The 19,617-nt window shown below is 36.3% G+C and overlaps 1 protein-coding gene across 1 annotated transcript in view; it reads left to right on the top strand.

Annotated features, from left to right (window-relative positions):
• The window catches only part of LURAP1L (leucine rich adaptor protein 1 like), a 44,690-nt gene extending 43,396 nt beyond the window's left edge, over positions 1–1,294 (top strand). The window contains exon 2 of the mRNA XM_036434068.2: positions 529–1,294. Within this exon, the coding sequence (XP_036289961.1) occupies positions 529–903 (375 nt within the window). The 3' untranslated portion in view covers positions 904–1,294. The remainder of the gene's footprint in view (positions 1–528) is intronic.
• Positions 1,295–19,617: the final 18,323 nt, after the last annotated feature.

Genomic DNA, 19,617 nt, shown 5'->3' on the forward strand with positions numbered 1-19,617 from the left:
CTGTAAAATGGGGATAAAATAATATGCCTATGGTATAGAATTACTACAACAAGGGTTGAGCTTCTATAATAATGTCTGGCAAGCTGTCACTCAAAAAAATAGCTGTAACAATGATTATGGATAATTCCTAATTTCTACACATTTCTCCTCTCCCCACCTCTTAGCATCCACACACAAATTCTCAAGTGAACTCGGATAAGCTATTCATCTGGCCAAAGAGAGCATACTTTTTTAAGCTGAGAACCTGATATTATTCAGTATGAAATTTCCAGGCCTCTTGGTCAGGGTCAGGGGTGCAGTGGGAGTTGTACTGTCTCTTTTGGAGCCTGATGTGTCTGGCAGGAAGCGAGTTCCTTGATTAGTATTCCCGCCCTTGGTCAGCAGTTTTCCAAAACATCCCAAGATCGAGTGAATTTAGCCTACGAATCTAAAATGATGGGCTGAAGAAGATAGAATCCGAATGAATGCTGGGTCTTTCAAGAACATAGACTAACTGGAAGGTCTCTCCTCTCTCCTCCTTTTCTGCAGGTTAATCTCAGAGCCACGGACGCCAGGCTCATGCGCCAGCTGCTTGTCATCAATGAGAGCATTGAGTCCATCAAGTGGATGATTGAAGAGAAAGCCACCATCACCAGCCGAGGCAGCAGCCTCAGCGGCAGCCTGTGCAGCTTACTGGAGAGTCAGAGCACCTCCCTCCACGGAAGCTACAACAGCCTGCACGACGGCAGCGACGGGCTGGACGGCATCTCTGTGGGGAGCTATCTGGACACTTTGGCGGATGATGTCCCAGGCCATCACACCCCATCGGACTTGGACCAGTTCAGTGACAGCTCCGTCATAGAGGACTCGCAGGCGCTGCACAAGCCTCCCAAATTGGATTCTGAATACTACTGCTTTGGCTAAGGACCCAGGTTTTTTGCATGGGATTTGTGTGCAATTAACTTGTATTTATCTCTCTTCTCTGCTGCTATATTTTTGGTGTGATTTTTTTTTTTTTTTTACATGATAACCTTTAAAAAAAAAAAAAAAAGAAGCATATTTTGAAACTGCTTGATGATATTTCTGTTGCTCCTAATATTTCTAATCTGGATTCATCTATTTTTCTCTCTTACATCTCTATTTTTATTTATTACAATGATTTTTCCCCCTCTCCCTTCTTTTTACAGTGGCACAAATAAAGAAGGGGGAAAGAATGAGCAATAATTATGTTTTCGCTTTTGTTTTCAGAGCAAGGGGTCAGGGATTACATCAAAAAAGTTTGCTACATTTTGCAATAAACCAAAGTCTGATGACAGCTAATTTTGTTGCTTGAATTTCTAAATGATTCCAAGTGTCATTGTCTAGAAGATACTGAGGTTTATTACTATTTATAGAGTAGACTGAACAAAATGTTTGGGACCAAGTTAGATATTATTTCCAGTCCACAACTTCTTAGCATAAAAATCAACAAAACTGTTATTCATGCATTTTTATGGCAATCATTTGGAAGAAGACTGTATGAAATCTATTCAGTTCAACTTGGTGTTCACAGTATAGATCAGCACTTTCTCATCAGTGATTTTTTCATTTATTCTTCTTTTTTTTTTTTTTTTTTAATCTTCACCGAAGGATATTTTTCCATTGATTTTGAGAGAGAGGGAAACATTAATGTGAGAGAACCACATTGATTGCTTGCCTCCTGCATGAGTCCCCACCAGGGCCCAGGTCAGGGAGGAGCCTGCAACAGAGGTACTTGCCCTTGACTAGAATCAACCTGTGAGCCTATGGTCCTCAGGCTGATGCTCCATCTACTGAGCCAAACTGGTCAGGGTTTCTCATCAGTGATGCTAACTGAAACAGTAGAGTGTGTAGTATGGTAATACTCGATTCTCCCAAATTTCAAAGATAATTGAGATCAGATATGTGATTAGAAGTCAAGCCTCAGGGTGAGAAATGTCTGGCCCGCAGGCTATATAAGACCCACAAAATCATTTGGTCTGGCCCTGTTAAGGCATCAGAGGTGAGTTAATTAAATGTTTAACCAAATATCACAGCTAATTTTTAAGTTGATAACTTTATATGCTGAATAATGTTATAATACCCAAATGGCCTTTGGCTGAAAAAAGGTTCCCCACCCCTGGGTTAAGGGGTCCTAAATTTAATTGTATTTTGAGATTTTGTTAACATTCACTTATATGCATTTTGCAATTGCAATTGGATATATGAAAACTTAGATAATACATATGAATGGATGGATAAATATAGTTCATGCAAATAAGAATCACTATTCACATATATGGTATCATTTCGTCCTGCGATGGATAAATAATCTCTTAATTTTGATGTGATATTATTATTCCTCCACATTTCCTTTACCTTAATGATTCCTAGTGAGTTAATCTATTGAGATGTCAAATTGTGTTATGTAATGATACATGTTTCTGCACAAATATTTTACAGTATGAATCAAAAAAGTATTCCTATTTAAACAAAAAATGACCATATTCAAGACATGGTCTCCCCAAAATGTCCTTTGTTACTATGTACCTATAACACACTTGTCAAATGTATTGTTTGTTTCCAGGACATATATTACTCAATTTACGATTAAAATCTTTAGGGTCTATATTCTACACTGGTCCTTTTTCAAAACTTCTTAACATAATGCTCATCACAACAATTTCATAATGTTGGGACTGTCTACCTTCTATGTTTGAGAAACTAAGACATACAGAGGTAGGTAAATGGGTCAAATCAACCTAGTAAGTGTCAGAACTGGGATTTGAATTTGGGTATATCTTATTCCTAACAATAATACTCAGTAGACTCTTTTGTACCTATTGAAGTTAAATAATAAAGCACAAATGAGAAAGCAAATATAAGCCGGTGACAAAAAGAAAAAAGTAACCAACCATTTCCCTTCCAATCAGTATTTTCCAGTACTGAGCTTCCCAACCCATTGTTGAAATCACATGTCCGGAGTCAGGTTTGTGCTTATAGGCGAATCAGGGAGTTGACCACATGCCAACTGTTCCTTGTATATTTCACCCTTTCTGTTTTCTTTTTCATTCCCTTAATGAAAGCTGGTTGGTTGGCTATTTTGTTTGGATTTAATCTGAAGTTAAATCAAGCAATTTTTAGCATACATGACCTAGTTGAGAAAACATTCTTAGAAATATGACTGATAAATTTCAAACAGAGGGTAATGAAATATGTAACCCTATGTCAACACCACTGCAAGGAGAATGTCCCCAATAAGAGGGAGGTGGGCCAAGAGCAAGATTATATGAAGCACCAAGAGCAAATTCTAATCCCCTCAAAACCCAGCATTTGGCTAGATCATGCTAGACACATGGAAGATTATTTGCATCCTTGGATCACAGTTTCAGATGATAACTTCAATCTGGCAAATTTCTTTTACACCCTCCTTTTTCCAATCAGCTTCCCCTGCTTTTGTCTATGCCATACCTTCTGGAAGTCCCCCTTCTGTAGAAAGGAAATGAAAAAGCAAAGGAATATACTATGAGAGACGTATGTGGAGTAGTTTTCATTTATACGCTATATTTTAAAGAACCTGTAATAAACTTTGGCAGCATATGTAAGGATAATATTTTTTGGCTCTATTATAATAGTTTCAATATTTTATGTGCTTTACAGTTATGCCTACTTTTTGCAAAAGATATCAAATACGGACTCAGTGATTTTGACATATGGAGTCACATTAAGCCAACAACTTGATGGTTGAGTTTTACTAAGAGGATGGGACTATGAAATTTATACCACACTAATTAATTACTAACATATTCATTGGTCTCAAGAGAACAAATGCATTTTCTACTAAGGAATCCCCATAACTAATGCCTGACCTGCAGTATCTGATGCTCGCTCTCTGTCTGCACCATAAGGAAATGGGGTAGAAATGTTAAAGCAAAAGTGCCTTCCAAACTGTTCTGCGTGGACTGAGTCATGTTCTCCCAGGAAAACGGAATTTTCCTTCGTTATATTAATCTCCATTTTTATAGACTCGTTTGTCTTATGAGGGGAGATAATTGAAGGTAAGGAATTTAGACAGCTTAAAGCTAGTACATTTTGAGAGGTTTGCAAAGAAATGAACTCTAGATGACTAATGCAGAAGTCCTGACTCAACTTCAAAGAAACTCCAATATTTATACTACCAGTCAGCCCCAAATTCCATAGCATAGTTTTAAGTATTTGCCAAAGTTTAGAAATGCAGTGAGGAGTCTTTGCTGTTTGGTGGATTATAAAGGCCCTTGCAGTTCCATGAATAACTTCAGTCAGGCATCTGTATCCCCAACTCATCAGAACACAATCACGTCCATGATGCCAAACTAAGGGGTTATTTTGGGGTACTCATCTTACTGGCATCTCAGCAGTGGCGAACACATTTGATCACTTTTATTATTTGTTTTTAACTTATTGCTTTTAAATAGAAAGTAGAAGAGGGAAGGGGGGAGAGAGGGAAGGAGAGAGAGAGAGAGAGACAGAGGGAGAGAGAGAGAGAGAGAGAGAGAGAGAGAGAGAGAGAGAGAGAGAGAGGCATTGACTTGCTGTTCCACTTATTTGTGCATTCATTGGTTGATTCTTGTATGTGCTTTGATCAAGAATCTAACCTGCAACTTTGGCAAATCAGGATGATACTCAGCCAAACAAGCTACAGAGCCAGGACTGATTACCCCTTTTTTTTCTTTCTTTTTTAAATTTTATTTTTTCTTGATTTCAGAGAGGAAGGGAGAGGGAGAGAGATAGAAACATCAGTGATGAGAATCATTGACCAGCTCCTTCCTGTTCGCCCCCTACTGGAAATGAAGCCTGCAACCCTGGCATGTGCCTTGACCTGGAACTGAACAGAGACCTCCTGGTTCATAGGTCAACGCTCAACCACTAAGCTATGCAGGCCAGGCTTGCCCCTTAAGTGACTGTCTTCCTTTGGCCTCACTCTCTCTTGGATCCCCTCCTTCCCCATTGCCTGCTTGTGAGCATACCCTGGGGCTCATTTCTTCTCAGATTTCTGACCTTCAGACAAGAGACTACCTCTGCTCAATGTTAGCGCCTCTTCTCTTGCCTGGGACTTCATCCAGCTCCACAGTTTTAAATGTCACCTAGGTGCCGAGATTCCAAAAAGTGCACCTCTGGACCCAGTCTCTCCTTTGAACTCAAGTCTCCAAGTCCATCTGCCCACAGAGCATCTCTGCTTAATGTCTGATCAGCAACTGAATGTAAACATATCCAAAACTGAAAATTTGTTATGGTCTGTAGTCTTTCCCTGTTCAAAACATGAAGCTTCCACTAACAAATGCTCAGCCCACATCCTTGCAGTCATTTTTAACTGCCATCTCTCAAACCATGACCAATCCTTCATGCAAATCACATGTGTTCTACTTTAGAAAAAAATTCAGAGCCTTGACTGGTGTTGCTCATTGGTTAAGAGTGTTGGCCCTTGCAATGAAGGTTCTCAGGTTCGATTCCCAATCAGGCTCTAAAATGAGTTGCAGGTTGCATCCTAGTCTGGTCAGGACACATGCAAGAGGCAACAAATCAATGTGTATCTTTCACAGTAATGTTTCTCTCTTTCTCTTTCTCTTCACCTCCCCCTTTTCCTTCCACTCTCTTTGGAAAGCAATGGAAGTATAATCAGGTGAGAATTTTTATAAAACATAGAATGAGCTACAAATTCATATTATCACTGTTACCACTCTATGCCAAGTCAGGATCATTTCTCCCCAGGACCACTGCAATAGCTCTGTTTTGTCTCCTTGCTCCTACCTTTACCTTCCTGCAGGTAATAGTCAACATAGCAACCAGAATAACCTTTTAAAATACAAGTCAGATTTTTGCCAGCCTGTGTTCCAACTATGCAATGTACTTCCATTTCCCTCTCAGTGTAATCCAACTCTTTCCCACAGATTACTAAATGCTACCAAATCTGCCACCTTTCTACTTGTCTGACCTCTTCTTAGTCCATTCTTTCGCCTCTCATTATGAATTTCATAGGCATCCTTTCTATTCCTTAAAAATCTCAAAACCCCTGCATGTTCCTACCTCAGAAATCTGTTCATTTACCATTTACTCTTAATGATATTTCTTCTCCCAAATATTTATAAGTCTGGATTCCTCTGTTCTGTTTGGTCTCCAGTCAAATGGCACCTTGTTTGAAAGGACTTCTCACATAGCACACCCGGCAAATTCTACACTTACCTGGATGATGTTTCTTCACGTCATCCATCACTTAAGACTATTGTGTGCATATACTCTCTGCTTCACCACACTAGAGTGCAGTAAGGTCTATGAGAATGAGAACTGTGTTTTGTTCATTGCTGTATCTCTTAGAAGGGTGTCTGTCATGTAGCAAATGCCAAATACAAGTTATTTTTACTAAAACAATTACTTGACATTTACTGAGTGCCTTCTACGTACCAGGCAATAACTATACCAGGTCCTGATGATGCAGAAAGAAAGGAGGCATAAACTTCGCTTTTAAAGACCTCATTTGCATAGTATGTTTCTTTGGTATGAAAAATAATGCTCCAACTGCACCTCCCCAAAGATGCCCAGGTCCTAATTCCTGGAATCTGTAACTACATAGCAAAAGGAACTTTGCAGACGCGACTAAGTTAAGGGTCTTCAGATGGGAAGATGATGCTGGATTACCCAAGGGGGTCCAATATAATTGCAAGGATCCTTACAAAAAAGAGGCAGTGGAGTAAGGGAGAGAAGTGTGATCATGTTATACATTTGGCTGTGAGAGAAGAGCCACGAGTCAAGAAATGCAAGAAGCTTCCAGTAGCTAAAAAAGGAAAGACACGGGCAATCCCTAGAGCCCTGTTGACATCCGATTTTAGCAGAGTGACACCCACTTTGGAATTCTGAAGTCTAAAATGGGTCTGACTCAGCTAAAATCAAGTGTCAACAGGGTTGTTTTCAGCCACTCAATTTGTAGTGATTCGTTAATGTGGTTAAAGATGTGGCTTGGTTTCTCCCGGCTTCTTCCAGTAAAATGCAAGAGGAAAGATGTACAGGTAAGGGAAGAACTTAATCAAAAAGGAAGCAGGACTTGATTAAGTGGAATAATCTTGGCTGTCCAGATCGACAAAGACACTGAAATCAGGAGCATCACTTTTAAGAAGAAGTGTTCTGGATACAAAGCCCAGGGTGTGGCTGGCCGGCCTTTGTCTAAAGCCTCCGAAGACTCAGAAGGTGTGAGATTTCAGTCTCAGAGATGTCTCTTTAAGGAGAATAGGCACGTGATTCATGGATTCCCTCAACCTTGTCAGCAGAACACAAGATTAAAGATATGATTATCTAAAAATAAATAAATAAATAAATAAATAAATAAATAAATAAAAATAAAGATATGATTATCTAAGAAAGGCCCACTGAGGAGGTGGGTTCTTTTCTAATGGGGTGGGTTCCTGTGACATACAAAAGAAACTCATAAGGGTCTTGAAATTTTATACTAGCAGAAACATTGCCAGGTTGGACTAGAAGGGAGAGATCAAAATGAAAAAAGGCTATAGAACCCACCAAAACCTCACAGTTAGGAGCCAGGCTGGGAAAACTAATCAGCATCAAACACATGTGCTATCCTTGATGAAAACTGGAGGGTGACTAGAGGTTGGATTCTCAACCTCAGCGGGGAAAGTCAGAAATTCAGATGAGAGAGCTGAAAACCACAAAGAATTATTTCCAGGCTTTCAAACCAAATATTGATGCTTCATTTACATTTTAAAGTTGCTTGGGGATGTTGGTGCGTTTTTCCCTTCCTTTCTCCCTTTTTGAATAGAGATCTCTATAACTGGCATCCCACGCCTGTCCTACCATTGGATTTTAGTTATTGTTTCTTGAGTTTCATAGTTTTGAACATGAAAAGGAATTCTGCCTCAGAATGGATTAAACCTAGAGCCTCACCCATACTTGATTTACGATAGATGATTTAGATGAAGAAGTATAGGCCTTTTGAGATGATGAAATCTAAATGAGGTTTTAAACTCAATGAAGTTGAGGCTTTATTGAATTGAGACATATGGAAAATTTGGAATACAATTTGTATGTGAAATGGGCAGGCATCATGGGGGTACAGAGAGTTAACTATGATACGCAGTGTAATAACATCCCTAAGTTGTCTCCATCCTAATCTTTAAAACCTGTGAATGTTCCCCTGTGTTACCTTACAAATACAGTGCCTTAGTGTGTCCTTCTCTGTTTTATTCTATGCTTTTTACCGCCAAACAAGAAAATACATACCTGAACAAGAAGGAGTTCTGAGCTAAATTAGGAGAGGCCAGATGAAGACTTGGCCAACTGCCCACACTTTTACAAATAATGTTTTAAGAAAACTCCTGTGGGACCAAACTCCCACTCCTCTGACTTCATGGATAAACATGATAGATTATATAAACATTCCTGGGCTCCTCATGGCAAAAGTGTCACTACTATCAGCCTCTACTCTGGGAGGAAGCCCTGAAAGTATATCTTCCTGAGAAGCACATGCTTAGGAGGGCGAGTTGGACCGTGTTATCAGGCAGATCAGCTGTGTGCCCTGCAATCTCCCAGCACACTGGGTAAGTAGGTGAGCAGCCATTCTTAAAAACTAGTTATTTTGGCCTTAGCTGGTTTGGCTCAGTGGACAGAGTGTCAACCTGTGGACTGAAGGGTCCTGGGCTCCATTCAGGGCAACTGCTCAGGTTACAGGCTCAGTCCCCAGTAGGAGGCGTGCAGGATGCAGCTGATCAGTGATTCTCTCTCATCACTGATGTTTCTATCTCTCTCTCTCTCCCTTCCTCTCTGAAATCAATAAAAATATATTTAATTTTAAAAAACTAGATATTAAAAAATAAAATAAAAATAAAAAACTAGGTATTTCAATTTCTGTAAGATAATTTTCATTTGTTTATTTATTTAATGATTCACAACACATTTGGAGTTACTGTATCTTGAAATGTTTATTATTTGATGGTCATTTGTTTGGAGACCTGTTAAGTTTCAAGTACATTTTCTGTACTGTCAAAAAAGGATATATAAAAGTACTTACAATTATTAGTTTCAATAAAACACACTTGTAGCTAGTAACACTGTCTCCTTTTCTCTTTATTTTCAATGCTACCTCAACCACAGCCAAAAATAAAAATTGTTATAAAATATTTTTAGTTATTTATGTAAAAAAGACATGTTTCCTGCCCATAGGGAGCTTATAATCTAAAGAAACATAAAGAAAGTCAATTACAAAATAGTATGATAGATGCTAAATCAGGACCATGGTCCAATGTGCAAACAGATATTATTGAATTAATGCAAAAATCACTAAATTATATCCTTGAAATATATCAAAAGTATACCTCAGGGATGTTTATGTTATCCACACTTTCATTGTTAAGACAAACATAGTACAATAAAATCATTTCTGCATAAATCTTAGTCACCACCATTAAATTGTGTTTTAATCCTGGGCCATTTTCCAAGAGGACTATTTAAATTAAGGCTAATAAATTGATGGTTTAGAGTTTGTCAACAGATTCCATGCTAACATAGCACTCATTTGTTATTTGTTCCAAGAAGATGAATTTATTAAACAGAATCAGTATAAGTACAAAAAGTGAACAAAAATACTGATTTCCTTGATTTCTATCAGACATGGAATATCAGAAAATGCATCACATAAAATACAGTTCTGTTGGGAGACTTTGATGACCTCCTATACGGTAGCAAATCCATGCTATCTTTGTCCTTGGTAAATATCTAAAATAAATTACTCAAGTTCATTCAAACCATAATGGTCAGGTCTAAATTTTTAACTTAAGCTTCACATACTCCAAAAGTTCTCACAGCATGCAAATCATAGGACAAAAAACATTACACTGACTCAATGTGTCTTTCTTAGCTTGAGATGTATCAAAATATTTGTCTGCATACAGTTATACTTATAGCCAATATGTCTTTGGTATGGTCCAATATCATTTAAGTCAGAAAGATTTAAATCTAGTTTTCCAAAGCAGAAGTATAGAAATGCTATAGAGGTCTTATAGAAGGAGAGAAAGGAAGTAGACAGAAATGTTTTTTGTCACAAGGTTTTAATTCCCTGCACAGCAAGATATAGTATCTATTTGGATTTTATTGACTGGTGCATCAACTTTACACTATTTCCATGTAATCATAGTTATCATTGTTTAAATGTTTAATAGAACACTCCCATTAAACACACATTCTTTCAGATCTCCTCATCCATCATTCGGGATTAATGTGTAGCATGCTTAACCTAAGGTTTGGTCAAGCCAAGCCAGAGCCAGTGCTGGGATCCTATCTCATCCACCTATACTTAGAGCGCCAGATTCCAAACACTGCCCAAGGCTGGCATCTTTCAAGTTGTTAGCATCATGCACAGAGCCCGTTTGTCCAACGTGGGTGGAAGAATTGTCAGAGCCTGCATTATTTCATATTTAACTAATGATAAGGTCATGTATGGAAACGCTGCATTCTTCATATTTTTAGGTTACTCTCAGAGTAATTTACTACATTATTTTTACATGAGCCAAATCCAGCTATAAATTAAATATAGTTTTTAGCTATCAACTCTGCAATTTTCCTTCTCATGCAAAGGAATATATATGAGAACTCATAAAAATCTCTTACTCCCTTATCCCAGATGCATTCCAGATTCTTGTCCCTTTGCTTTCCTCTCAAAACACTGTCTTTGTATTTTTTATTGAGATTTCTTTGCAAACAGATGAATGATGATTTTCAATCTGAAAATTTTGTCAGTCATAAAAAGTGGACTGAGGTAAGTCTTCTGCTGGAACCCTCAAAGATCTATTTTTTTTTTTTAATTCAGAGACTATATGTGTTAGGTGTTGAAGGGCTATATGAGAACATGCAGAGTAATCCATCACTTCGCATAAGAAAAATGAGGAATTTGGGGGAACTTGTACTATATGATAGACAGTTGAGCCAAGTTTTTTTTTTTTAAATTATGTTTCAAAAAATGATCTGACCATACTCACCACAATAAACTCCATTTAAAGTATAAATATAAAAAGGAAAAAAAAAGACAGTTAAGGGCTGATATGGATATTCATTAACCTGCAATTAAAGGGTGGTAGAAGTGTGTAAAAGGCACTGGTTTGAGAGTATTTCTATTCTGCCAATTCCTAGCTGCATGAACAGAGAAGTGTCTCGGTTTTCTCTGGGCAAGTGTTTCGTTTTTCTTTGGGCTTAATGAAACATGCCTCATGGAATTGTTGAAGGGTTAATATTTGGAAATTACTTGGAATACTGCCTTACACATGAAAACACTTAATAAATCATGTTACTGTCATTATAATAAATAATTAAGTAAAGGAATTCGTTTATATCTAAGGAGGAAGAAATTCTGATAGGCCCCTCCTAGGGAATATAATTTAGATTCATATACTATTGTATGACCATTCCAATAATCATTTCCAAACAACTCCTCTATAGAGATTGCAGAAGTTAATCTGTTGCATTTGTAGCCACCCTGGTAGCTAGCCATGGGCTATGAGAGAAAATTTTGGCCAATAAGTTGTGTGCAGAAATCTGACAAGGGTTTTGGAAAACATTTTGCTGACTTGGAGCTGTTTATATAAACCATTCCTGAACTCGGAATATTCTGCGCTTCTAACATCCTTATTTCCTATGGCAGTTGTAAAACTCTTGTGAGAAAAGGCACTAAATGTGCAACTTGCATTTCTATGACTGTTAACACAGTGCCAGCAATGAATTACACACATGAAACACAGTTGTTTGCTTTTAGAGTTGTCATTATACAGCTAATAAATCTGGGGATTTTTAAAAAGCAATACACATTTTTGCCTATATAGTATATGCTTTACAGTAATATTAAGCCTTTAAAATGATGAGAAGATGCTAAATTCAGATGCTGTTTTCTCAAATTTTAGTTTCTGGGCACCAACCAAGGTGCACAGAAAATTCTTTAGACATCCCAGACTTTCCAAAACATTGCTAATTTGCTGTTTCAAATTTCACTTGGCTCTATGTTTTAAAAAATGGAAAAATATTTATATAATGTGTCACTTTCTTATTTTAGGTGCCTTATAGATACAATACCAGGTAAATGATTATTTACTTTGGTAGTTTTATTATAGAATGAAAAACAAACCCAATGTAAGAGTGCAGTTAAAAATGTACCATACCTGACCTACTTTTCCTACTAGGTTTATCAAATCAATCAGTGAGAAAATGATAGGTGACTAAATGATGGCTGGTGATACCATTTATAGTCACACACACCATTTATCAGAGAGATCATTTTAATTCAATAGTTCACCAAATGATTTACCAAAAATCTATCGTGACTCTACCTTCTTCCAAATTTTTACTACCCATAGAATTTGAAACATTAACATTCCTGTAGATTTTCATTGGCATGGTTCCAGGCTTAAATATTTGCCAGCAGTTAGGGTGAAAGGCTCATTTAATTGATGACTAGGGGCTCCCACTTGAGTTAATGAGAGGCACAATGAAAATAACCCCAAATTCTGAAAGACTGGCAGTTCTCTGAAAATGGCTGAAATCTCTGCACTGCAAGAGGACCAACTAATTAGAAATGCTAAAATCTCAAGTTTTTCAAAGAACTGGCAAAGCTAGACAAGTCCATTGACGGCTGTTTTGGAAAAATAAAAATAATCACTGTAAAAAAGTCTTTCTTTTTCCATTTCATGTTCTTGTGTTTGATGAGGAACATATTTGAACCTACAGGCTTTGAAGGCCTTAAGGGTTCAATTTAGTTTCAAGGTTTGACTCAGGAATTGGGAACAGAAATGCAATATATATATATATATATATATATATTTAGATGACAGGAGTGGTTGAGGCCGTGTGTCCAATTTTGATCCAGAAGCTCTTCAAGCTCTTTTGGTGCAAAATCCTCAAATTAACCAACAAGAGCTTGCGACAACTTTAAATTGTTCACAAAAAAACAATTTCCAATCAACTGCGTGCACTTGGCAAAGTCCAAAAGTTTGGAAAATGGGTTCCTCATGAGTTGACCGACAAAAACAGTAATCAAAGAGTCACAATTTGCAGTTCGCTCCTCTCTCGTCAAAACCGTTTGCCGTTTTTAGAGCAAATTGTTACCGGAGATGAAGAATGGGTGCTGTATGTTAATTTGAAAAGGCGGCCTCAATGGTTGGACAAAAATGAGGCTCCGCAGCCCACGCCAAAACCTGACTTGCATGCGAAAAAAGTGATGTTGTGTGTTTGGTGGAATTTTAAAGGAATTCTTCATTATGAACTTTTACCATCTAACCAAACCATTACAAGTGCAGTGTATAGTGCCCAATTGGAAAGGTATATAATTTCTGTATATATGTAGCAACTCTTAAGATACAATACTGTGATGAAAACTATATATAGTATCTTAAGAGTTCTACAGGGAAATCTGATAACTAATCGCAGGGGTCACTGTGATTTGTTACCTGGGAATTACTTGGTTTTAAATGAAACAATTCACTTTCAAATAAAATTGTGATTCATTCTTTCTTTTAGTAATGCAAATACATACACATTCTTGCAGAGCCTTGTGTTTCTAATTATGAAAGTCTATCCTATTTCATATTTTAATAAGATTCATTTTGAAGAAATAACTATAAAACATAATAGTTTTTTTTATGTAAAATGTCCTTTTAAGTCATAGTTGTTCTATAGTTTTATACTATTGCACACTCCCTTTAAGGACTTTCTACTGGGGATAAGGATACATGGATCAATCAATCAATAAACAAACAAATAAAACTTTCTACTGCAGAATTTCCTTACCTTAGCATTCATATGCTTCATCTGCCCAACATCATCTTTGCAAAGTAAGAGCAGACATCCTTCCCTATGGGAAGAGCAAAAATATTAGGAATGTCATAAAAATTTAAGAGATTAAACCATATAATAAAATTCTTACTAAATATTTTCTTGATAATAAATGTCAATAGCAAGCCCATGATAAAAATGTCGCAAAGCTACAAATCATGCTAAACAACCAAGGTCCAGAGGCCGGGAGATCATCAGAAAAAGACCACACTAGAGACTCCATCAGAACACAAAGCTAAAAGTGCGCAGCCTTGACAAAGGAAAGAGGTTTGGATTCAAACTGGGGAAGAGGGGAAAGTCATCCACTATTCAAAACAGTAGGCAGTTCTAAAGACCTGCAATGGCATGGCTCAGGAGAGAGTTAAGCCAGGGAAATGAGCCGGGAACGGATCATGTGCACTGTTGTCACCTTGAAGACTGGTCTGCCTATCTGATCTCTGAATATGCCTTGAAAATAGAATAGCCATGCTTTTGCTTTGCTTTCTCCATCATCAGGAATGCCGTTCCCTCTGCTCTCTACCCATCCGAAACCATTTATCTCTGAATATCTATCTTCTCCAGGTAGCAGTCAGCCTTTCCTTTAACCTGTATATTCATTGACCATATACAGGCTTTGATACTTAAGAATTTGCTATAACCCTGGCCAGGTGGCTCATTTGGCTAGAGTGTCATCATCCCAAACACCAAAAGGTAACAGTTCAACTGCTGGTTCGATGTATACAGGAGGCAATCGATTGATGTTTCTCTCTCATATCAATGGTTCTTTTTCCTTTTCTTTCCTTCTTTCCTTCCTTTCTCCCTCCCTCCCTCTCTTTCTTCTTTCCTTCTTCCCTCCCTCCCTCTCTTCCCCCCCTCTCTATATATCTCTCAAATTAATAAACATCCTTGGGCAAAGAGTAAAAATAATTTGCTATAATATGACATGAATATATGTGTGTGTGAGTATATGTAATGTGTAAGCAATTTAAGGGTGAAACATAAATGTTTAGCTATTCATTGCTTAGAATGTTACATATTTATAATATTTATTCTCATTATGTGTTCAAAGGTATTTCTAGTTTAGCTGAATTTATTGTTAAACTCTATTAAATAGTAGAAAAAATGATTTAACAGCCATTAAAATCAACAGGAAAAAGTATTACCGTAGTATGATCAACATGTTGTCATTATTCAAATTGTCTCTACTATATGGTAAAAAACAAAAAAATGAGGCCAGAATTAAAACATATTAAAGAAAGAAACAAAGGGAAGTTATAAAAAATTGTGGTTAGAAAATTAAAAACTATCATGTTAAAAGTTTAAGTTAATAAGGAATTAATAAAGTAAATGAGTAGATCAATATTTTAATATATGTATTATTTTGTTATATGTCAGGTCATTTCAAAGATGTGCCAGGAGACACTACATACAATAAGAAAAAAATATTTAAGAATAATTTTAATGAGAAATGATTCAACCTAAACCTGAATAAAGAAAAACTATAAACCTTTCTAAAAGTTATAAAACTTTGAAAACTGGAAAACTGTTATTATGTACATTTTTCCTAATCTATGTATGTTTATGGAATTAAATAAGAATATAGATTGATGTAAAAGAAACAAAACAAAAAGAATCAGACCTAATTTCATCTAACAGGAAACTGGTAAAAAAAAATATGTGAATTAAAATGTCACACTAGCTGGGATTTCTGACAAAACACAGAATTTTCAACTAATCTATTTTAGATCTACACTTAAATTTGGAAGAATAGTGAGATAACATGGGAAGATAAGAAACAGTTTTTTATGAAAACAAATCTAATCTTTTAAGTAGTCATTTACTCAGCAGACTCATTTATGATGTGCTCTAACTGAGGTGGCAGCTGTGTTGGAGGTAAAGTTAAAAAGAAAAAAAGCACAATTTGATCTTAAGTAGTTTATAGTCACATTTAAAAAGGACAACGATAAAGTATTAGAGCTATAATGAATGTGGCAGAAATCACAATAATAAACACACAGATATTTGTCTTTTTCCCGACCTTCTAAGAAGTATCATTTGTAAGCAAGGACTGATTATATAGTTTCTACTAGAGGCCCATGCATGGATTTGTACACTGGGGGGAGGGAGGGGGGTCCTCTAGGCCTGGCCTGAGGGGATTTGGCCGAAACTGGACCTCCAACATCCCCCCTAGAGATCCCAGGCTGCCAGAGGACAGTTCTCGGGTGAAACATCCCGGAATCAGGCTCCCTCCGCTCTGGTTCCGGGTGTGTCACCTAAGAACCGCAGCTGCCAAGTCACCACAGCTCAGCAGCTCCCTAATTGAGTGTCCGCCTCCTTGATGGTCAGTGTGTGTCATAGTTACCATTCAGAGGGTCACTTCGGCGCATATATATATATATATATATATATATATATATTTTTTTTTTTTTTCCCCCTTAAAAAAGTCATGGATGTAGCTGCAAAATGGTGAGCCCAGAGAGGCATTTATTAGCTTTGTGGCAAAAATACAAGTACTTGGAAAAATGTTTAAGAATTATGCAGGTTACAGATTGGTGATGATGATGGAAGGAAGACATTAAAAAGAATGGTTAAATTTCAATGCACCAGAGAATTGTGGAGAAAGACTAAGAGATGAAGAAGCTGTTAGAAGGAGTGGATCGTTAATTGATAAAGAAAAAGGAAGTCTATGTCAGACTATAAGGAGGTACTACTGGGGTTTAAGTAGTGGAATCCCTCTTCTGTGATATCAGCATCCTTCAATAAAAACAAAGGTAGCTCTTTAATGCTTTTTTTAAAAAGAAGGATTTGTGTGCTTCTCTAACACATCTGTATTTGAAACTGGATGTAAAGTTAGCCGAGTAGTTCAAGATGATGGCACACAAAATTAGGTCAGAAATTATGTTTGAAGTGATAGGGCAGAAGAGTGGAAAGAGTTGCTTATTCTAAAAATAGATGGGTAGAATTAGGAAAAGACTCCACAAATGTAGTCTTTGAATAAAAACATAAATATATAGAAAAGAAAACATATGTAAAGGAAGGCTGGTGAGATTCCAGTTTAAAAGTAATGGATAAAATTGGGGAAATCAGACATTTTGAGCCTAATGAAGGTATGCAATAGGAAGTGAATAACATCACCTAAATTTTAGTATCTATAAAAGCAGGAACCACTAATCAAACATGTAGAATTAACTGTCACACTATAGAATACATATGAGAGGTAGAAAAGTAAGTTATAGCACATGAGAATGCAATCAACCGAAACCAGAGTATGTACATTCTATGGGACCAAACTAAGTTTCTCTAAGCAAGGGAAGAAAGGGAAACTGTCAAAAGAAGAGACAAAACAAAACAAAAAAATAATAATAGCCAAATATAATACGTGGACCTTGTTACAGTTTAATTGAAACAAACCAGCTGGAAAAGCTTTCTTGGAGAAAGAAAATTTAAATATATCATTGACATTAGATAATATTAAGTAATTAATAATAATTCTTGTATGTGTAAAAATAGATGCAATTTTAAAATTTCTTATCAGAGATATATACTGAAGTATTTATGGATAAAATGACATGATCACTATAGTTTACTTTAAAATGCTCTACTAAAATTATAGGAGGGAGAGAATACACAAAACAATTACTTAACATTAATTTCATTTTTAAATTTGGTGATGGGTGCATGGGTGCCCATTAAATAGCATTTACCTTTTATATAATTTAAAATCTTTCCATAATAAAAAGTGAAAAATAAAGATAATGAAGTAAAGGTTTTCCTGTTGCCCTTTCTAGCAGTCTGAAATCACAATTCTAAAATTCTCATTTGCTCTTTATGGCATATTATATTTCTCTATTACTATGTTCTATCTTTTCATTCACTATAAACCTATTATCCTTTATATCTTTGAACACCAAAGGAATAGCTGCTTCAAATTCTAGTGTGAAAATTCTAACATCTGGGCTATATCAAAGTTGGTCACATTTTCTAGTTTCTTTGGATTTTATCCTGGCCTTTGTCAATATTATGTTGCTAATAATCTAGATTCTCTTATATTTTTCTGAAGAATTAATATGTTAGTTTAAGAAAATAATTAATCTGGTTGGACTGGTTGGACTAAAAAAAGTAAACTTCGTCCTTTGAGCTGCTCCAATCTCATGTCGTCCTTTTAACCACAGCTGTATTTTGGTCGGTGTCTGGTTTGAGTGGAGACTTGGGCAAAGCCTTCCAGAGCGACTGGGACACCACACTTCTGACTTCCTACTCTCCACAATCTTCCCTCACGTTTTAGATACTTTGCTTTCCTTAAAGTCTGTATTCTGCCTCTTCAGGTATGAAAGCATTCACATTCTTTTAGAATTTTAGCCACATCATAAATAACTCATTTCAACCTGCTTCCAGGCTGAAGGTCATAAACTGACAAAATCTCCATTTCCTATTTCCTACTTCCAAATCTCAATTTACCTCTAAAATCTCCCTGTTTTTATTTTCTAATTATTTTTAAGAAATTTGATCCATCTACTATTGTAATCCAAGAAAGGTTGGGGTTGCTTGGAGCTTCACTTGGCATAACACACACACACACACATACACACACACACACACACACACAATTATTTAAGGCTTAAATCCACAATGAGGGTGTAAGAATATCAAGAGGTATAAGAATAGCATTAGAAATAGTGGAACAAAATAATAAATAAAAAGATCATTGTAATAGTGAAGAATGGATATAGAAAGGGAAATGTTGCAAAAGTTTGCATTTGTTAAAGATATGATATTAGTGCCAACACTAATAATACACTCAAATTTTAGAGTTGTTAATACATGGGTTAGTGGGTGGAAATGTTGTAGACTAGATGAAGATAAAGTTGATAAAATGGGCTGGTATCAGACTGTGATGACTTCATGTGACACGCTGAGATATTTTAACCTTTTTCTAGAGAGGGACTAGAAAGGGTTCCCAATGACAATGGAAAAGCTATTCACAGAACAACTAGAGCTCATTTGGGAGTAAATTTGTAGAATCCCCCCAAATTTTGTAATATATTTTACTTAAAATAGAAACAGAGTCTTCTGGTGATCATTACTTAGAGTATAAAAATATTAAATCATTATGTTGTATACCTGAAGCCAGTGTAATGTTATATGTCAGTGAGTATACCTCAATTAAAAAAAAAAAGTGAAACATATATCCTAAGTCAATCTTTAAATTTTGGTAGACCAAGAATTATGGCTTCAAAATCCATGTTTTCTTAGCAAAGAGAAAAAGTACACCCCTCATGCTCAACAGTGAGCCTATGAATAAATTGACATTTATTAGAAAGAAACTGCTCATTGCAAAGCTAAAACTAAATGTTACTGAGATATTACAAGCATGACTTCCTCAAGGAAGTTTTGGATTTACTATAGCAACAGTGGGCTGCAAACAGCTTCTCACAAAGCAAGGAGACATTCCACAAAAGGCTAGTAATAAAAAAGTGAGATTAACATTGCCCTTACCAACCTTCCCTTAAAATAAGCATTAGTACGTAGCTTAAAAAAATGAATAATATATAAAAATGGTTTACTTCTGAGAGAAAACAAATTTTAAAGAATAGACTGTGGGAATACAGAAAACATCTGAAGGACATCAAAAACATTGACATATAGTAAGTAGTTACAGACTTGTTACAACATACATTACTGCTAACCTTCCTCTCTGCACTTTCTCCTATGGCAGATAGGAGGAAGTGTTAAGTCCCAGCTTTAAGTTCCATCCTATATAAATAAAGTAATAGTAATAATTGTAATAGTTATCTTTAGTGAACATTA

The sequence above is a fragment of the Pipistrellus kuhlii genome, unplaced genomic scaffold (genome assembly GCF_014108245.1).
Source record: "Pipistrellus kuhlii isolate mPipKuh1 unplaced genomic scaffold, mPipKuh1.p scaffold_m20_p_12, whole genome shotgun sequence".
Classification (NCBI taxonomy): domain Eukaryota; kingdom Metazoa; phylum Chordata; class Mammalia; order Chiroptera; family Vespertilionidae; genus Pipistrellus; species Pipistrellus kuhlii.